The following is a 21777-nucleotide window of genomic DNA, read 5'->3' as shown; positions in this document are numbered from 1 at the left end:
TTTATACCAATTAAAAATAATATACATTTCCTCTTTACAGTTTGTTCAGGATATGTCCCAACTGTTTCTCTGTTGTTCTAAGGTATAGCGAATGTAAAAGACCCTAAAAGGAGCCCTTCATGCTGGTCGGCAACCACTCTTAACTTCCCCAGCCCACACTTTCTTTTCTTACTCTCCAAACAATTGACACTTTTTCTCCTTTCTTCAAACACCCAGTATCTCCTCTCTCACCCTCACTCTCAGCTGTTGACTAATTCACTCAAAAACTAAGCAATCTAAAAGAACTTCCACAGTCAACCCCTCTACCAGGGTTTACGCCCTTAACCAGCCTTTTACTATAGCTCTACACTGTTCAATATAGCAGCTACACATGGCTATTTAAATTGAAATTAATTAATGTGGAGAGAAGGGAACTCTTATACACTGCTGGTGGGAGTGCAAACTGGTGCAGCCACTATGGAAAACAGTATGGAGATTCCTCAAAAAATCAAGGATAGAACTACCATATGATCCAGCTATTCCACTGTTGGGTATTTATCCAAAGAACTTGAAAACACCAATTTGCAAAGGTACATGCACCCCTGTGTTCATTGCAGCGTTATTCACAATAGCCAAGACTTGGAAGCAACCTAAGTGCCCATCAAGGGACGAATGGATAAAGAAGATGTGGTATATATACACAATGGAATACTACTCAGCCATAAGAAATGATGAAATCCAGCCATTTGTGACAACATGGATGGACATTGAGGGTATAATGCAAAGTGAAATAAGTCAGAGGGAGAAGGTCAAATACCGTATGATTTCCTTCATTAAGTAGTAGATAATAACAACAATAAACAAACACATAGGGACAGAGATTGGATTGGTGGTTACCAGAGGGGAAGGGGGGAGGGAGGAGGGTGAAAGGGATAATTCGGTACATGTGTGTGGTGATGGGTTGTAATTAGTAGTTTGGTGGTGAACATGATGTAGTCCATGCAGAAATAGAAGTACAATGATGTACACCTGAAATTTTTACAATGTTATAAACCAATGTTACTGCAATAAACAAAAAATTTAAAAAAAAAATAAATAAAAAAATAAAATTAAATAAAAATGTAAAAATTCAGTCCTTTAGTCACATTAGCCACCTTTCAAGTGGTCAGCATCAATGTGTGGCTAGTGGCTACAATACAGGAGAGCACAGATAGACGTTCCCATTATCACAGAAATTGCTACAGGGCAACTGTTATAGATTATTTATCCAAGCCTCTTTTAATGCCAAACTTCACTTGCACACTAAATATCATCCACTCTTGTTGGACTTTATTCTAACAGATCTTGCCTGTTATTTCTCTCTTAAAACTTTCTTTTGACCCCACTTCCTCCAACTATTGCCCCATTTCTCTACTTCTCTCCGAAGCCTCAGTCTCTAGTTCCTCTGCTCCCATTCTCTTAAAATTCCCTAAAACTGGACTTTAACCCACACTCCATAAAAACGCCTGCTGAAATCACAAAAGGCCTCCACATTCCTAATCCAGTGGTCAATTCCGTCTTCATCATAGTTAACAAATCAGCACGATATGAAACAATTTATCACTTCTTTCTACAGTGGCTTCCAGCATATCCATGTTCTCTTAGATTTCTTCTATCTCCTGAGCACTGTTCAATCCCCATTGCTGCTTCCTCCTCTCTGCCCAGCCTCTTACAAGAGTACTCAGGGTCCATCCTGGTCCTCTCTTCTCCTGTCTCTATGCTCACTCCCCAGGTCATCTCATCCATCTCACGGCTTTAAGTAGCATCTAGATGCTGAGGACTATGCATCTAAGTCCCTGGCCCCAACCTTTCTCCAGAACTCCTCACTTGCTACTTGACACTCCACTTGTCTGAAAGATATCTCAAACCTAACACATCCAAACTTCATCTTCCGGGACAAAGCTGCACCAACTAGAGGCTTTCTTAGCTAAGACAACCCAATCCTTCTAGTAAGTCACCCTTATTTCCTCTCTCACACACCCCACACTCACTCCACCAGGAAATCCTATTGTTCTACCTTTCAAATAAAGTATACCCAGAATTTGACTCTTTCTCTTTCACCTCCACTGCCACACACCTCCTCATCCCCCAGTGTGAGGCCCTTAATCCTCCTGAACTCTTGCCAGAACAATCTTTTCAAAGGTAAGCAGATCATGCATGTCTCTCCTCTGCTCAAAGCCCCCCATGGGCCCCCATTTCACTCAGAGTAAAAAATTCAAAGTCCTTTACAATAGCCCACAAGGTTTTAGGTAATTTTAAATTGTAAAAGGCCTGAAGCAAAGACTTCAGAACTAGCTTTACATTTCTTAGTCACTTCTGTCAAAGGTCAGTACAGACTTGGAACCACCATGTTAATGACTAACCAGGAGATACTTCTTTGACTAGATGAAGGCCTATGTTGAGCAAACCCTGTCGACTACATTTTCACAAATCACATACTTAACTTGCATAAGGCCTATTAAGGTATGTTCCAGCTTACAGGGTTTCTTGGGGGCCTCATTTGTCAAAGCACAATTCAAACACTCGCCATCAACTGCATACACATTTTTGTGTCTCCTTCAGAGTGAGTTCATCAACTCAGCCTGTTCAGCATCCCCAGGCAGGAGGGCCAGACTATCTCCCTTTCAGCGTTCCACATGCTCCCTTTATCTCCATATCTGACCATACACTGGAAATACCCTCTGAACTCTGACCAAGGTGAATTTTCAGAAAATCTTCCCTGGAGAGCACTGGTGTGTTCATAAGCCATACAGGCCAAGAATCACATACCCATTCAGATTATTTCATTATGGTTCCAGGGAGCAGTAATCAGAATGCTAAGGCAATGCTTGCATTTAAATAAACATACTGTCTCAAATCACTATACTACGAGATCCTCAAAAGTGGCGGCTGTATCTCAAGCCATTTTTGCTTTCTTGATGCTTGGTACAAAATAGGCACTGATATCTTTCTGGTGAATTTCTGACTGAAGAAACATGAGGTGACTGCATGAACGAACACACATCTGCATCTCGACCTAGGAGTCCAAAGGAGAGGCAGAGAAGCAGGTCAGGGAGCAGAGACCTAAATAAAACTACATGCTCACAACACTATATTATAGCCTTGAATGAGGCTGACAGGAACTGAGTTTTCTTACCTGTGCTTGTTTCTGCATTTCTCCTTTAAGATCATCAAAATATGTGCTTTCTCCTTCATCATATTCTGCATCAAACATTTCCTTCAATTTTCTCTTTTTATCCAAATGCTTCTTCTTGGCACTTTCCTCTGCGCTGGGGTCAATTTCTTCCTTAACTTCTTCCTCTGCATCTTCAATCTTAAATTTCCAGAAGAAAAAATGTTATAAAAGGTTGTGGAGATCTTTTCTTTAAACATTAAAGCAGATTTAAAAAGTTCTATTTAACCTGTAAAAATCTTAGTTATGATCATAGTGAAAACACAGCAAAACACAGCCTTTGGGCTCTAAATAACCTATATTGTTATAAGAGACATTTAGATATCTGCATTACAATTTACTGTCATTCCTTAATCTGTCTGGGAATGCCAAACCTCCCAACCCAGATGCTCCCCAGACACTGTTCTAAAGAAATATTAAGGAGAACAGGGAATTAGTTTTTTTTTTTTTTTAAATAGTACTTAAATTTAAGAAGAGGAGAATGATGGCAAAAGGAATGGTGGAAAGGAAGACAGTGACCCAAGAGGTAAATCTTTCAATGACTGAATAATCATAATGACCAGAAAAGGTAAAAGGTGTCACCCAAAAGATCAAAAATAATAAATAAACTAACAACCTTTGATCTGTCTGCACTCTCCATATTTTAAGGAAGGAATCCATCCAGTCTGTAATCTCCACAGATAACACGTTAAGATTTGCATTCTCAATATGGGCCTCTCAGAATATACTGACCACAGATCAAGGACTGACAGCTGGCCATGGCAAAGTCATACCTGAGTATCCAGGCCTGATTTTCCCTTGTGCACGTCCCCTGTTTCCAGGTCTTCAAAGTCACCATAGAGCTCCTCTGGGAAAAGAACCACCAAATGAATCTTCTGTGAACAGGGCCTGCATGTGACACTCTAGCACTACCAGGTGCGCGGTGTACTCTGCACCTCAAACTTCGTTTTTACTGTTCCTACTGCCACACACTCCAGAAGAATCCTGCACTTACATAGGCTTCTTTTTCTGGTTAAACTATCAGTATTTCATCACTGTTTAGGTTAAATAAATGGACCCAATCCACATTTCCATACTTTACTTTGAAATTCCACTTAGCCAAGAGCCATTTTTCGAGTATAGGTGATGGACACTCTGTAGCAGAGAAGCACACAGGTGGCATGCATGGCCCTGCAGGTGAGTCCCCAAGACCAACAGTCCAAAGAGTGACTTGAAAAAATCATAGCTTGATATTAGCACATGTGACAAAGAATCTTAATAGTAAGATCAACAAACTCATGACATACCTAGGGAAAATCTTAGATTACATAAAATGCAGTATTTAGAGTAAGAGTAGTATCCAAAACAGTGCTGAGCCACATGAAAAGCTCATTCACTCACTCATTCCCTCCTTTTCAGAGCTCTAAGTTTAGTTATGGGTCCTATCTTCAAAAGAAAAAGACATTACAACCCCTTTGGGAGGCAACATTTACAAGGGTATTAAAATATTTTCATATAAGAAAGAGCCAAAAAACCAAAGAGCCAAAGAAGATATAAGAGATCGGAAGATTGCATCTGTAATAAAAACAAAAAAAGAATAAAATACTTCGGAATAAACCTAACAAGATTATGTGCTAGAACATAAAATGTGCTAGAACTTCATTTTAAAAATTTAAAAAGCTTTAATATGCTACCAAAGGACACATGGAATAACAATAGCTAACACTTTTAAGTGCTTTACATACCAGGCACCGCTCTACGTACTTAACAAGCCTTAACTACATTCTTTAACATGACCTGATGAAGGAGGTGTTACTAACGTTATCTACTGAACAAATAAAGATTACCATGTACTTGGAAAGGAAGACTCAATATCAGGAAGATGCAAGTCATCTGTTAAAGAAACTGCCGTTTCTTTAACAGTTACAATAAGAAACATCACCAAGGATTTCTGGAAAAGATAGTGTAGATGCGTTTCCTCTGTTCCTCTTGACTCAGTATAACCAACTCCAGAAATAACACAAGAGCACTAGAGACAACCAAAGAACGCTGAAAAGTGGGAAGAAAAAGACGAGCTGGTGAGGGTCCCCAGGACCAGAGGAATGACAAAGTGGCCATTGTCTTACTGCATCACAACCCACAGAAAGGCGACTCAGGGACATTGTTTTCCAATCCCCAAGCTATTAATAGAACGCAGCCCAGATAGGCTCATTCTTCCTCCAAATCGAACTGGATCTCACCAACAACACCCAGTAAACCAGTCAGCACTGGCAAAGGGGATGGATCAGGAGCCCCAGTGACAATAAGCAATGAGGGGAAGCGTTCCCCTTCCCCAAAGAGTCTGAATCTCCTCTCCTTCACCAAGATATACCAGGTGGCCAGGGGTTATCGGCAATGGGAGATTCGGCCAGGCACGAGACTCTCCTCCCCCACCTAAAAACAATGTGCAACCAAGCAGGACCAGCGAAGAAAGCCCGAAAACAACAAACTGGCCCCATAGGCCAAAACAACCTTCACTCACCCAGCTACACAGGTGGCCCAGCGGAGGGAAGCTCCTCGGTTCCCTCAGGTGACACCAGCAGGAATCAGCGACACCAGATAAACCAGGCAGACCAAAATAGCACCTCAAAGGCTCTGAAATTAAATTGTCATTGGAAACATAGGCCACAAAGTAGACCAGGACCTGCATACTAAACCTAAACAGGATGACTGCCTGCTAAAATAAAAAATAACATAGGATCCAGAGTCTCCTAACATAATAAATAACCAAAATGTGTAGGATACAACAGAAAATCATCTGTCATACCCAGAACCAGGAAAATTCTAATTTGAATGTGAAAAGACAACTGACTGACACCAACACTAAAATGAATCAGATGTTGGAACTATCTGACTATTACCTTAAAATAGCCATTACAAAAATGCTTTAACAAGCGACTACAAACCCCATGGCAACAACCAAAAAATTGAAAATCTCAGCAAAGAAACTGAAGAATGAAACGCAAATTATATAACTGAAAAATATGATAAATGAAATTTTAAAAAGCTCACTAGATGGGCTCAATATTAAGAGTAGAGATGACAGAGGATAGAATCAGAGAACTTGAGTCCAGATCAATAGAATTCACCCAGTCTGAACGACATAGAGAAAATAGCCTAAAAACAAAGGAACAGAGCCTCATGAACCTGTGGGACAGAAACAAAAGATCCAACATTTATATGATCAAACAAGGAGAGTAAGGTTGAAAGAAATGATGACTGAAGCTTCCCAAATTTGGTGAAAGACATAAACTTATAAATTCAAGAAGCTGAGCAAATCTCAAACAGAGTAAACCCAATGAAATCCACACCAATCAAACTTCTGAAAACTAAAAGCAAAGATAAAAATCTTGAAAGCAGCCAGAAAGAAATGACAGTTTACCTGTAGGGGCACACCAATTCAAGTGACAGCATATTTATCCTCTAAAATCATGGAGGCCAGAAGGAAGTGGCACAACATTTTTCAAGTGCTGAAAGAAAAGAACTGTCAGCTGTGAATTCTATATCCGGTGAAACTATCCTCCAGAAATGAAAGGGAAAATAAAGACATTCTCAGATGGAGGAGAACTAAAGGAATTTGTTGCTAACATACCTACCCTTAAAAAATGGCTAAAAAAAGTTCTTAAGCAGAAAGGTAATTTCAGGGGCCAGCCTGGTGGCATAGTGGTGAAGTTTGCATGCTTCGCTTTGGCAGCCCAGGGTTCGCAGGTTCGGATCCTGGGCATAGACCTATGCACCGCTCATCAAGCCATGCTGCAGCAGCATCCCAAATATAAAATATAGGAAGATTGGCACGATGTTAGCTCAGGGCCAATCTTCCGCAGCAAAAAATAAAAAAAAAGTAATTATAAAAGGAAAAATCTAGGACCACTAGGAAAAAAAAGAAAAAACAAAAAAAGACCAGAAATATGGATACACACACTAGACTATCCTTCTTCTTATGAGTTTTTAAAATCATATTTGATGACTGAAAAAAAAATTATACCACCATCTAATCACTCAAGCCGATGATATTTAAAGGTAGGGAAAGTAACAGATCTAAATGGAAGACAGGTTTCCACATGTTACTCAAAGTGATAAAATTGTGGTACCAGTAGGCTATGATATTACAGTATGGATATCACAGTACCCAGAGCAACCACTACAAAAAACAGACAAAGATACACTCAAAACACTGTAAACATATCAAGATAGAAAGAAGAAAAGGGTAACAGGAAAAACAGAAGAACTAGAACCAGAGTTCTAATAAAATATCAGATTTAAACAATTACATATCAATAAGTACCCTAAATGTAAATGACATAAATACACCAATCACAAGACAGACTGACAGAGACGATAAAAATACATAACCCTACTATATGCTGTTTACAAGAAATTCATTTCAAATTTAATGACCTAATTAGGCTGAAAGTAAAAGGACAGAGAAAGATACACCATGCAAACTCATCTCTTAAAAAAGCAAGAGTGGGGAGTGACAGCATCACGGCAGAGTGAGCTCTGCCCTGTCTCTCCCCCACTAAGATACAACAAAAAGGACATTCATAAACTAACAGAGGACATTCACACAACACGACAGATGTCTGAGAGATCCACATAGCCATACGTCTGAAGGTGTGGGTGCTGGACCCCCCCCAGGAGGCAGTGGAAGCAGGTAAGGGGATCTTCTCTCCCTCCTGAGCGGCAGCAATCTAGGGGCGGGATCTTGCACAGCGGCCAGCGCATGACCTTGAGAGGAGAAGGGGGAGAAGGCAGCCCTCCATGGGAACACTTGCACTCTTGGAGTTGCCTCCCAGTGTGTGGGAACACTCCACACCAAGGCAGCTAAGCAATTGTGGGAGTGTTGGCACCAAGCCGAGAAGACAGTGAGTGCAGGGGGGTGGTGCGCGGGATCGCACACGCAAAAGAAAGCACCTCTCCGCCCTCCCACCTGGCGCACCAGCTCAGCCCATCGGCCAGAGCAGGGGATTCCCACCAGAGTGCCTGTGCATACATGTGTAAAGCAATAGCGACCAGCAGGCAAACACAGATGGGCCGTGCCAGCACAGCTTCCAACGGACAGGCACATCTGCCAGCGGTCGCAGAGGGCTCAGAAAACACAGCTCCTGCCCCCGGCAGTGGTGGCAGGTGGAATCTGCGACCAGACACGACCATTATGCAAAGGCAAAAGTCCACCCCATCAAATGGCATGAAGAAATATATTAACACTCCAGACCAGAAGGAAAATGACAAGTATCCAGAAATCAATCCTGAAGTCACAGAAATTTACAATCTAAATGACAGACGATTCAAAATACTTAGAATAAAGAAACTCAACGAGTTACAAGAAAACTCAGACAGTTCCATGATCTCAGGAATAAAATTAATGAACAAAGGAAGTTCTTCACAAAAGAGATTGAAATTATAAAAAAAAAAAAAACCCAATCAGAAATGTTAGAGATGAAAAACACAATGAATGAGATAAAGAAAAATGTGGAGTCCTTAAAAAACAGAGCTGATATTATGGAGGACAGAATCAGCAGTCTGGAGGACAGAAATATAGAAAAGCTGCAGATGGAGGAGTAGAGAGAACTAAGACTAAAAAGAAATGACAAACTTCTCTGAGAAACATCCAACTCAATTGGGAAATGCAACATAAGGATTATAGGTATTCCAGAGAAAGGAGGGAGAAGGGAGGGAGAAAAGAGCAGAAAGCTTGTTCAAAGAAATAATAGCTGAGAACTTCCCAAACCTGGAGAAGGAGCTGGAATTACATGTAAATGAAGCCAATAGAACTCCTAATTACATCAATGTAAAAAGACCTTCTCCAAGGCATGTATTGGTAAAACTGGCAAAAGTCAATGAGAAAGAAAAAATATTAAGGGCAGCAAGGCAGAAGAAAATAACCTACAAAGGAACCCCTATGAGGCTTTCTCGGGATTTTTCACCAGAAACCTTACAGGCTAGGAGAGAGTGGAATGGTATATTCAAAATTCTGAAAGACAAAAACTTTCAGCCAAGAATACTCTATCCAGGAAAACTATCCTTCAGATACGATAGAGAAATAAAAACTTTCCCAGAAAAACAAAAGCTGAGGGAGTTCATCACCACAAGACCCCCCCATCCCCACAAGAAATGATCAATAAGGCCCTCATATCTGAAAAACAAAAAAGAAAGGATTTACAAAGCCTTGACCAAAGAGATAAATAGACAAAATAAGAAATTTGCAGCTCTCTATAAGAACAGGTTAGCAAACACTTAATTACAACTTAAAAGATAAAGGGAAGGAAAGGATCAAAAACAACCATAATCACTTCATTTTAATCACAAACTCACAACACAAAACAGAATAAATTGTGACAACAATAACTTAGGGAAGAGGAAAGGGATGGAACCTGCTTAGACTAAGGAAATAAGAGGCTATCAGAAAAGGGACTATCTCATCTACAATATCATTTATATAAACCTCTCAGTAACCACTAAACAAAAAATTAGAATGGAGACTCAAATGATAAATAATGAGAAAATCATCACAGAGGAACACCGAAATGAACTGGCAGTCAGAAATACAGGGGACGAGAAACAAGGGAAATACAGAACAAGTGATAAAATGACAGTATTAAGCCTTCATATATCAATAATCACTCTAAATGTAAATGGACTGAATTCTCCAATCAAAAGACCCAGAGTGGCTGGATGGATTAAAAAACAAGACCCAACAATATGCTTCCTCCAGGAAACACATCTCAGTTCTAAAGACAAATACAGGCTCAGTGTGAAGGTACAGAAGACGAGACTCCAAGCTAAGGGCAAACAAATGAAAGCAGGTGTTGCCATACTTATATCAGACAAAGCAGACCTCAAGATTCAAAAGACAATGAGAGGCAAAGAACGGCAGAATATAATGATAAAAAGGACACTCCACCAAGAGGACATAACACTTATAAATATGCACCTAACGCAAGAGCACCAAAGTACATAAACGAACTATTAACAGAGCTAAAAGGAGAAATTAACAGCAACACAATAATAGTTGGGGACTTCAACAACTCACTTACATCAATGGACAGATCATCCAGACAGAAAAATCAACAAGTAAAATAGTTGAATTAAACAAAAACTAGACCAGAAGGACTTAACAGATATCTATAGAATACTCCATCCAAAATCAGCAGAATACACATTCTTCTCAAGTGCACATGGAATATTCTCAAAGACTATATGTTGGGAAATAAGGCAAGCCTCAATCAAAGCTAAGACTGGAATCATATCAAGCATCTTTTCCAACACCATAATGCTATGAAACTAGAAATCAACTACAAGAAAAAAGCTGGGAAAGTGACAAATATGTGGAGACTAAACAACATGCTACTGAACAGCTAATGGATCAATGAAGAAATTAAAGGAGAAATCAAAAAATATCTGGTGACAAAGGAAAATGAAAATATATAATATCAACTCATACAGGATGCAAGAAAAGCGGTCCTAAGAGGGAAATTCATAGCAATACAAGCCCCCCTTAACAAACAAGAAAAATCTCAAGTAAGTAATCTTAAACTACACCTAATAGAACTACAAAAAGAAGAACAAAGCCCAAAGTCAGCAGAAGGAGGGAAATAATAAAAATTAGGGCAGAAATAAATGAAATAGAAAGCAAAAAAACAGTAGAAAGGCTTAATGAAACTAAGAGCTAGTTCTTTGAGAAGATAAACAAAATTGACAAACCCTTAGCCAGACTCACCAAGAAAAAAAGAGGGAAGGCTCAAACAAATAAACTAGAAATGAAAGAGAAGAAATTACAATGGTTATCACAGAAATACAAAGGATTATGAGAGTACTATGAAAAATTATATTCCAACAAATTGGACAATCTAAAAGAAATGGATAAATTCTTAAGACTCATACAAACTCCCAAAACTGAATCAAGAAGACACAGAGAATCTAAATAGACTAATCACAAGTAAAGAGATTGAAACAGTAATCAAAAACCTCCCCCTAAATAAAAGTCTGGGACCAGATGGCTTCTCAGGAGAATTCTACCAAACGTTCAAAGAAAATTTAATACCTATCCTTCTCAAACTATTCTAAAAAATTGAAGAAGATGGAAAATCTCCTAATTTATTCTACGAGGCCAATATCACCCTGATCCCAAAACCAGACAGGGACAACACAAAGAAGGAAAATTATAGGCCAATATTGTTGATGAACATAGATGCAAAAATCCTCAACAAAATATTGGCAAACCGAATACAGCAATATATTACAAGGATCATACACCATGATCAAGTGGGATTTATACCAGGGATGCAGCGATGGTTCAACATCTGCAAATCAATCAATGTGATACATCATATTAACAAAATGAGGAATAAAAACCACAGGATCACCTCAAAAGATGCAGAGAAAGCATCTGACAAGATCTGACATCCATTTATGATAAAAACTCTTAGTAAAATGGGTATAGAAGGAAAGTATCTCAACATAATAAAGGCCATATATGACAAACCCACAGCCAACATCAGACTCAACAGGGAAAAACTGAAAGCCATCCCTCTGAGAACAGGAACATTGAGTCGAGTGCCCACTCTCATCACTCTTATTCAACATAGTACTGGAGGTTTTGGCCAGAGTAATTATGCAAGAAAAACAAACAAAAGGTATCCAAATTGGCAAGGTAGAAGTGAAACTCTCACTATTTGCTGATGACATGATTCTACATATAGAAAACCCCAAAGATTCCATTGGAAAACTATTAGAAATAATCAACAACTACAGCAAAGTTGCAGGGTACAAAATCAACTTACAAAAGTTAGTCGCATTTCTATACTCTAATAACTAACTAACAAAGAGAACTCAAGAAGACAATCCCATTTACAATCACAACAAAAAGAATAAAATATCTAGGAATAAATTTAACCAAGGAGGTGAAAGACCTATACAATGAAAACTGTAAGACATTGTTGAAAGAAATCGATGATGACATAACGAAATGGAAAGATATGCCATGCACATGGATTGGAAGAACAAACACAGTTAAAATGTCCATACTACCAAAAGCAATCTACAGATTCAATGCAATCCCAATCAGAATCCCAATGACATTCTTCATGGAAATAGAACAAAGAATCCTAAAATTCATATGGGGAGACAAAAGACCCCAAACACCTAAGCAATCCTGAGAAAAAAAGAACAAAGCTGAGGCATCACAATCGCTGACTGCAAAATATACTACAGGGGCTGGCCCCTTGGCATAGTGGTTAAGTTCAGTGTGCTCTGCTTAGGTGGCCCGGGGTTCATGGGTTCGGATCCCAGGCACAGACCTACACCACTCACTTGTCAGCCATGCTGTGGCAGCAACCCATACACAAGGTAGAGGAAGACTGGCACAGGTGTTAGATCAGGGCTAATCTTCCTCAAGCAAAAAAAGAGGAAGATTGGTAATATATGTTAACTTAGAGTGACTCTTACTCAGCAAAAAAAAAATAATAATAATAATAATTTTATATATATATATACACACACACACACACACCACAAAGTAATATAATAATCAAAACAGCTATAGTAATCAAAACAGCTTGGTACTGGTACAAAAACAGACACACATATCAGTGGCACAGAAGTGAAAGCTCACAATAAAACCACACACCTACAGATAGCTAATCTTTGACAAAGGAGCCAAGATCATACAACGGAGAAAGGAAAGTCTCTTCAATAAATGGTGCTGGGAAAACTGGAAAGTCACATGCAAAATAATGAAAGTAGACCATTATCTTTCAACACACACAAAAATTAACTCAAAATGGATTAAAGACTTGAAGGTGAGATGTGAAACTATAAAACTCCTAGAAGAAAATACAGGCAGTACACTCTTTGACATCAGTCTTAAGAGCATCTTTTTGAATACCAGGTCTACTCGGACAAGGGAAACAAAAGAAAAAATAAACAAGTGGGACTTCATCAGACTAAAGAGCTTCTGCAAGGCAAAGGAAACCAGGAACAAAATGAAAAGACAACCCACCAACTGGGAAAAAATATTTGCAAATCATATAACCAACAAGGGGTTAATCTACAAAATATATACAGAACTCACACAACTCAACCACAAAAAGACAAACCCGATCAAAAAAATGGGCAGAGGATATGAATAGACATTTTTCCAAAGAAGATATACAGATGGCCAACAGGCACATGAGAAGATGTTCAACATCACTAATCATCAGGGATATGCAAATCAAAACTACAATGAGATATCACCTTATACCTACCTGTTAGAACGGCTATAATCACCAAGACAAAAAATAACAAATGTTGGAGAGGATGTGCAGAAAAGGGAACCCCTCATGCACTGCTGGTGGGAATGCAAACTGGTGCAGCCACTAAGGAAAACAATGGAGATTTCTCAAAAAATTAAAAATAGAAATACCACACGACCCAGCTATCGCACTATTGAGTATTTAGCCAAAGAACTTGAAACCAACAATTCAAAGAGACTTATGCACCCCTACGTTCACTGCAGTATTATTCATAATAGCCAAGAGGTAGAAGCAACCCAAGTGCCCATCAACTGATGAATGGATAAAGATGTGGTATATATACACAATGGAATACTACTCAGCCATAAAAAAAGACAAAATCATCCCATTTGCAACAACATCGATGAAGCTTGAGGGTATTATGTTAAGCAAAATAAGCCAGACAGAGAAAGACAAACACCACATGATTTCACACATATGTGGAAGATAAACAAACACATGTTCAAAGAGAACAGATTAGTGGTTACCAGAGGGAAAGGGGGTGGGGGGTGGGCATAAGGGGTAAAATGGCACATATATATGGTAACTGACAAATAATAATGTACAACTGAAATTTCACAATGTTATAAACCATTATGACATCAATAAAATAATTTTTGAAAAAGCAAGAGTGGCTATATTAATATCTCATCAAGTGAACTTCAGAGCAAAATTGCCAGAGCCAGAGAGGGACTTGACTGAACTGTAAGACCTAAAATTTCATATGCTGCCTTGACACCTCTGAGCCTCACAGGGCCCCAAAGGCCTAGCTGTGAGTAGGCCCACCAGATATGCTCCCACCCTATGGGAAAGGATCCCTAACCTGTTAGTTCTTTTATCAGTTGGAGCAGCTGCACCCCACCGAGTCCTCAATGTAACAGATTTCACTTCCCTGTCAGCCCATGAATTTATTCATACAAGCTAATCACATCCTCTCAAGGGAATCACTGGTTATCCTAAGCTCTTTTAAGTACAAAGCCTGCCTCCCAAAGCCCCTGGTTGTTCATTCTGCTGCCAAGTGCAATTGTGCATGGCATGCAGTGTCCTCTTCCCTCAGGCTGTGAATGTATGTGATTAATAAACTGTTGTCAATCTCATCTGTCCATTGTCAGGTGTTGTGTGTTCTGCCATCCCCATAACCACAGGGCTGGAATCCCTCCCTCACCAATGGAGTGAATATGAGGTGACCATAATACATAATGACGAAAAGATCAATTCACCAGGAAGATGTAACAATCCTAAACGTGTATGCAACAAACAGAGCCTCAAATATATGAAGCAAAAATTGATAGGGCTGAAAGCAAAATAGATAAATCCACAATTATATTTGGTGACTTCAACATCCTCCTCTCAGCAACTGATAAAACTAGACAGAAAATCAGCAAAGATAGATAAGATGTGAACAACACAGTCAACTCATCAGAATCTAACTGACAAATACAAAGCACTCTACTCAACAACAGCAGAATACACAATTTTTAAAGCACTCACAGAACATCTACCAAGACAGGCCACATTCTGGACAATAAAGCAAATCCCAACAAATCAATAGGCTTGAAAGCATAAGAGTATGTTCTTGGAATATAACATACATAATTAAACTGGAAATCAATACAGTCATGCATCACTTAATGACACAGATACGTTCTGGGAAAAGCATCATTAGCTGATTTTGTCATTGTGTGAACATCATAGAATGTACTTACGCAGACCTAGCTGGTATAGCCTACTACACACCTAGGCTATATGATACTAACCTTATGGGACCATCGTTGTATATGTGGCCCATCATTAACTGAAACTTGTTATGCAGTGCATGACTGTAACAGAAAGGCAACAGGAAAATTTCTAAACACATGATAATTAAACAACACACTTCCAAATAATGCATGAGTCAAAGAGAAGTCTCAAAGGAAACAGAAAAAAGCATACAACTGAATGAAAATATAACATACGAAAATTTGTGGGGTGCAGCTAAGCAATGCTAAGAGGGCAATTTACAGCACTAAATACTTACATTAGAAATGAGAAAAGGTCTCAAACCAATAACCTAAGAAAACTGAAAAGTGCAAAACAACCTAAAACAAGCAAAGAACAGAAATAATAAAGAGCAGAAATCAATAAAATTGAAAATTGGAAAACGGAAAATCAATAAAACCAAAAGCTGGTTATTTGAAAAAAATCAACAAATTTAATAAACCTTACTGACAAAGATAAAAAGAAAGAAGACACAAATCACCAATATCATGAATGAAAAACGAGATTATTGAAACAGATCTTGCAGCCATTAAAAGGGTATTAAGCAAATACTATGAACATCACACTCAGAATACACAAGCTGGCCTCTTGGAAAAGGCCCTTAATGGAACTTCCACTTCCCCAACAGGCCTTGAAATTCCTTGAAAACCATAAGCTACCAAAATTCAGGGAAGATGGACTAGATAACCTATAAGTCCTATAACCACTAAAGAAATAAAATCTGTAAATATAAGCTCGAAATCTCCAGGCCCTAATGGTTTCACTGGAGAATCATACCAAATATTTAAAGAATTCATCCCAATTCTACATAACCTGTTGCAGAAAATAGAAAAATTGGGAACACTTCCCAACTTATTGTATGAGGCCAGTATTACCCTGGTATCAAAATCAGATGAATACAAAAGAAAAAAAAAAAAAAAAACACTACAGACCAGCTTCTCTCATGAACGTACATGCAAAATTCCTCAACAAAATACTACCAAATGAAATTAAACAACATATAAAAAGATATAAAAATCCCATGACCAAGTGGGATTTATTCTAAATATGCAAGGCTGGTTCAACATTCAAAAATTAATCAATGTAATCCACTGTATCAAAAGGGTAAAGAATAAAATTCATATGATCATATCAACTGACACTAAAAGGCATTTGACAAAATTCAACACCCATTCATAATTAGAAAAAAACCTCTCAGTGCACTAGGAATAGAGAGGACAGAGCACGTAAAGAGCATCTACAGAAAAACCAAACTAACACCATACATAACAGTGAAAAACACTGGGAACAAAGCAGGATTCTACTCTTAGCAACCAGTCCTAGCCATTACAATATGGAAAAAAATAAAAAATAAATAGAAATAAAAGGCACACAGGTTGAAAAGGAAGAAATAATACTCTCCCTATTTGCAGATAACACACTTGTCTATGTAGAAAATTCCAAGCAATCTACAAAAAAAACTCTTCTAGAACTAAGAAGTGAGCTCAGCAGAAGACAAGATAAACACAAAAATCAATCAAAATGAAATACTTAAGTATAAATTTAACAACACATATTCACCATCAGTATGCTGAAAATTATAAAATGCTGATGAAAGAAATCAAAGACTTTAATAAATCAAGAGACATACCATGTTCCTAGATTAGAATACTCAAAATAGTGAAGGTTCTCCCCAAATTGATTTAACATGACTCCTATCAAAATCCCAGCAAAGTTTTTTGTAGACTTGGACAAGCTTATTCTAAAATTTACATGTCACAGGCCCTAGGATAAATAAAACAATCTTGAAAAAGAAGAATAAAGTGAGAAGAATCACTCCACCCAATATTAATGTTCATTACATAACTACAGTAACCAAGATAGTGTGGTATTGGTGAAAGGACTGATACATGAATCAATGGAACAAAAGAGAAAACCCAGCAATAGACCCACACAAACATGCTCAACTAATTTTTGACAAAGGTGCAAAAGCAATTCAGTGGAACAAATAGTGCTGGAGGAATTATACGTACACTCACAGGAAAAACGTAAACCTTGACCTAAACTTCACATCTTATAAAAAAATCAAAACAGATCAGAGACATAAATAGAAAACAAAAAAACTATAAAACTTTTAGAAAACAACAACAAATCTTCAGAATCTAGGAATAGGAAATAGTTCCTAGACTTGACACCAACTACATGATCCCTAAAACAAAAAAAATGATAAATTTGACCTTATGAAAATTAAAAACTTTCACTCTGTCAAAGGTCTTATTAAGAAAATGAAGGGGCCAGCCCCGGGGCCTGGTGGTTAAGTTCGTGCGCTCTGCTTCGGCGGCCCAGGTTCCTGGGTTCAGATCTCGGGCGCAGACCAACACTGCTTGTCAGCCATGCTGTGGCAGCGACTCACATACAGAGTTGAGCAAGACTGGCATAGATGTTAGCTCAGTGCTAATCTTCCTCAAGCAAAAGAAGAGGAAAATTGGCAACAGATTTTTGTTCAGGGTGAATCTTCCTCAGCAAAAAAAAAAGAAAAGACAAACTACAGACCAGGAGAAAATATCTGCAAACTACATATCCAACAATGGAATAAAATATATAAAGAACTCCCAATATTCACCAGTAAAAAAAACCCAATCCAATTAGAAAAAGGGCAAAAGACATCCACCGACATTTTACCAAAGAATATCTACAGATGGCAAATAAGCATATGAAAAAATGCTCAACATCATTAGCCGTCAGGGAAATATAAAGTGAAACCACAATGAAATATCACTACACACTCATTAGAATGGCTAAAATAAATAATAGTGAGAATACCAAATACTGGCAAGGATGTGAAGAAATTGGATCATTCGTATATTGCTGGTAGAAATATAAAATGGCCTGACCACTGCAGCAGTTTCCTATAAAACTAAATATGCAATTATCATATGACCCAGCAATTGTGTCCTTGGGCATTTATCCCAGAAAATTAGGAAGTTCATATTTACACAAAAACCTGTACACAAATGTTCATGGCAGCTTGATTCTTAATAGTCAAAAACTGGAAACAACCCAGATGTACTTCACTGGGTGAATGGTTAAACTAACTGGTACATCCATACCATGGAATACAAAAAAAAGGAATGAAAGGAATATAGTCACAAGCGACAAATTGGATGGACCTCTAGGGAATTATGCTGAGTGAAAAGCAGTCAACCACAAAAGCTTACATACTGTATTATTCTATTTATTTAACATTCTTGAAAACAATAAAATTGTAGATACAAAAAACAGATAAGTGGTTGACAGGTAGGAACTTGGGAATGGGTGACAGCAGGGAGGTGGATGCATTTATAAAAGAGCAACACACGGGATCCTTGTGGTGACAGCAATGTTCTGTATCTTAACTGTAGACAGATAAATAAACCTACGCAAGTGATAAAATAGCACAGAACTAAACACACATAGACATGCATATGAGCATAAGTAAAACCGGGGAAATCGACGTAAGATCAGTGGATGGTATCAATGTTAATATACAGGTTGTGGTCTTGTACTATGTACATAGTACAAAATAAAAGAGATCTCTCTGTATTAGTTTTTACAAATGCACATGAATTTACAATTCAATCTACAATTATCTCAAAATTAAAAGTTTAATTAGAAAAAAAACACCACCAAGTTTTCTTTTGGAATTAGAAAAGGTGATTCTAAAGTTCATATGGAAAAACAAGCAAAATCAGAACAAAGCAAAGATGTATAATCAACATTCTACTAGAAGTTTAAGCCAGTCTACTAAGGCAGGAAAAATAGTAACTCATCCAGATAGGAAAGAAAGAAGTAAAACTGTTTTTATTCACAAATCACATATGATGGTCTTGGTAGAAAATTCTACAAAATATACAAAAACCTGTTACAACTAATGAGTGATTTAGCAAGGGTGCAGGATATAAGATCAATACACAAAAATCAACTGTGTTTCTATGTATTAGCAATAAACAAATGTCAACTGAAATTAAAATATCATTTAAAAAACATTAACAATATGAAATACTGAGGGATACATTTGTTAAGAGATGTGCAAGACCTGTATCCTGAAAATACCGCTGAGTGAAATTAAAGAACAAAATAAACAGAGAGATATACTATGTTCATAAACCAGAAAACTGAATACTGTTAAGATGTTAATTGCCCCAAATTGTCTTAAAAATTCCATGAAATCTCAATCAAAATTGCAGTGGGTTTTTTGTAGCACTTGACAAGATGATTCTAAAATATATATGAAAATGCAGGGAATCCAGAATAGCCAAAACAACTTTGAAAAAAGAATGAAGTTTGAAGACTTAAACTACCTACTTTCAAGATTAATTATAAAGCTATAATTAATCAAGACAGTGCAGTATTGTTCTAAAAATAAACAAATACATCAATGGAACAGAACAGAGTCCAGCAATACTCGCCCATATACGGTCAACCAGTACAAGGCAATTCAATGGGGAAAAGGATCATCTTTTCAACAAATGGTGCTGGAAAAAGTGGATATCCATATGCAAAAAAAATAGAGGAACCTTGATCCATACCTAATACCATATAAAAAATTAACTCAAAATGATCATAGACCTATAAAACCTAAAACTGTAAGACTCATAGAAGAAAATACAGGAGAAAATCTTCATGATCTTGGGTGAGGCAAAGATTTCTTAGATACAATACCAAAAGCACAATCCATTAAAAAAAATTAGATAAACTGGACTTCATCAAAATTAAAAACTTCTGCTCTGCAAAAGACACTGTTAAAAAATATGAAAAGACACGCCACACTGGGCAAAAATAATCGCAAATCACATGTGATAAAGGATTTGCATCAAGAATATATAAAAAAAATTCTTAAAATTCAATAATAAGACAAACCACCAGATTAAAATAATGGGCAAAAGATTTGACAGACACTTCACCAAAGAAGAAAGATGGCAAATAAGCAAAAAATGCTCAATATCATTAGTCATTAGGAAAATATACACTGAAACCACAAGACATCACTCTACACCTAAAAGAATGTCTAAAATTAAAAAGGCTAACCATATCAAGTACAGCCATGCCACATAACAATGTTTCGGTCAATGATGGACTGCATATACAATGGTGGTCCATAAGATTATAATAGAGCTTGAAAATTCCTATGGCCTAGGGATGTCACGGCCATCGTAACGTCATAGCACAATGCATTACTTAAGAGTTTGTGGTGATGCTGGTGTAAACAAACCTTCAGGTCCTTCAGGAGGTATTCAGAAGGCACTGTTATCATAGGAGATGACAGCTCCATGCATGTTACTGCCCCTGAAGACCTTCCAGTGGGACAAGATGTGGAGGTGGAAGACAGTGATATTGAGGGTCCTGACCCTGTGGAGGCCAGGCTAATGTGCGTGTTTGTGTGTTTATTTTTAATAAGAAAGTTTAAAAAGTAAAAGAAAGAAATAAAAAATTTTAAAAATAGAAAAAGCTTATAGAATAAAGATATAAAGACATAAAATATTTTTATACAGCTGTACAATGTATTTGTATTTTTAAGCTAAGTGTTATTACAAGAGTCAAAAGTTAAAAACTAAGAAGTTTTTTTTTTTTTCCTGAGGAAGATCAGCCCTGAGCTAACATCCGTGCTAATCCTCCTCTTTCTTTGCTGAGGAAGACCAACTCTGAGCTAACATTCACTGCCAATCCTCCTTTTTTTCCCCCAAAGCCCCAGTAGATAGTTGTATGTCATAGCTGCACATCTTTCTAGTTGCTGTTATGTGGGACACAGCCTCAGCATGGCCGGAGAAGCGGTGCGTTGGTGCACGCCCGGGATACGAACCCAGGCCGCCAGTAGCAGAGCGCGTGCACTTAACCGCTAAGCTACGGGGCCGGCCAAAAATACTAAGAAGTTTTTAAAGCAAAAAAGTTATAGAAAGCTAAGGTTAATTTATTATTGAAACAGAAAAATATTTTTTTATAAACTTAGTGTAGTCTAAGCGTATAGCGTTTATAAAGTCTACAGTAGTGTAAAGTAATGTCCTAGGCCTTCATACTTACTCACCACTCACTCACTGACTCACCAGAGCAACTTCCAGTCCTACAAGCTCCATTCATGGTACGTGCCCTATACAAGTGTGCCATTTTTTATCTTTTATACTGTATTTTTATTATACCTTCTCCATGTTTAGATATATTTAGATACATAAACACTTACTATTGTGTTACAATTGCCTATAGTATTCAGTACAGTAACATGATATACAGGTTTGCAGCCCAGGAGCAATAGGCTATACCATATGGCCTAGGTGTGTAGTAGGCTATGCCATCTAGGTTGGTGTAAGTACACTCTACGATGTTCACACAATGACAAAATCACCCAACAATGAATTTCTCAGAATACATCCCCACTGTTAAGTCACGCATGACTGTAGGGGCAAGGCCGTGGAGCAACTAGAAGTCGCATAAAGTGCTAATGGCAATGCAAAATGGTACAACTACTTAGGAAAACAATTTGGCGATTTCTTAAAAAATTAAACATACATCTACCATATGATCCAA

General features: G+C 37.8%; 1 protein-coding gene across 2 annotated transcripts in view; it reads right to left on the bottom strand.

Moving 5' to 3' along the window:
* The window catches only part of BMS1 (BMS1 ribosome biogenesis factor), a 54380-nt gene that overhangs the window by 7220 nt on the left and 25383 nt on the right, over positions 1 to 21777 (bottom strand). For both annotated transcript variants that reach the window (XM_087431859.1, XM_087431860.1), the window contains exons 14-15: positions 3964 to 4037; positions 3155 to 3331 (exon numbers count right to left, since the gene is read on the bottom strand). In XM_087431859.1, the coding sequence (XP_087287985.1) occupies positions 3155 to 3331; positions 3964 to 4037 (251 nt within the window). The remainder of the gene's footprint in view (positions 1 to 3154; positions 3332 to 3963; positions 4038 to 21777) is intronic.

This window comes from Ceratotherium simum, chromosome 6 (genome assembly GCF_057802395.1).
Source record: "Ceratotherium simum simum isolate JZ-2026a chromosome 6, ASM5780239v1, whole genome shotgun sequence".
In the NCBI taxonomy this organism is placed as follows: domain Eukaryota; kingdom Metazoa; phylum Chordata; class Mammalia; order Perissodactyla; family Rhinocerotidae; genus Ceratotherium; species Ceratotherium simum.
Note: the sequence above shows the minus strand (reverse complement) of the source record. Positions and strands in the feature narration are given on the sequence as shown.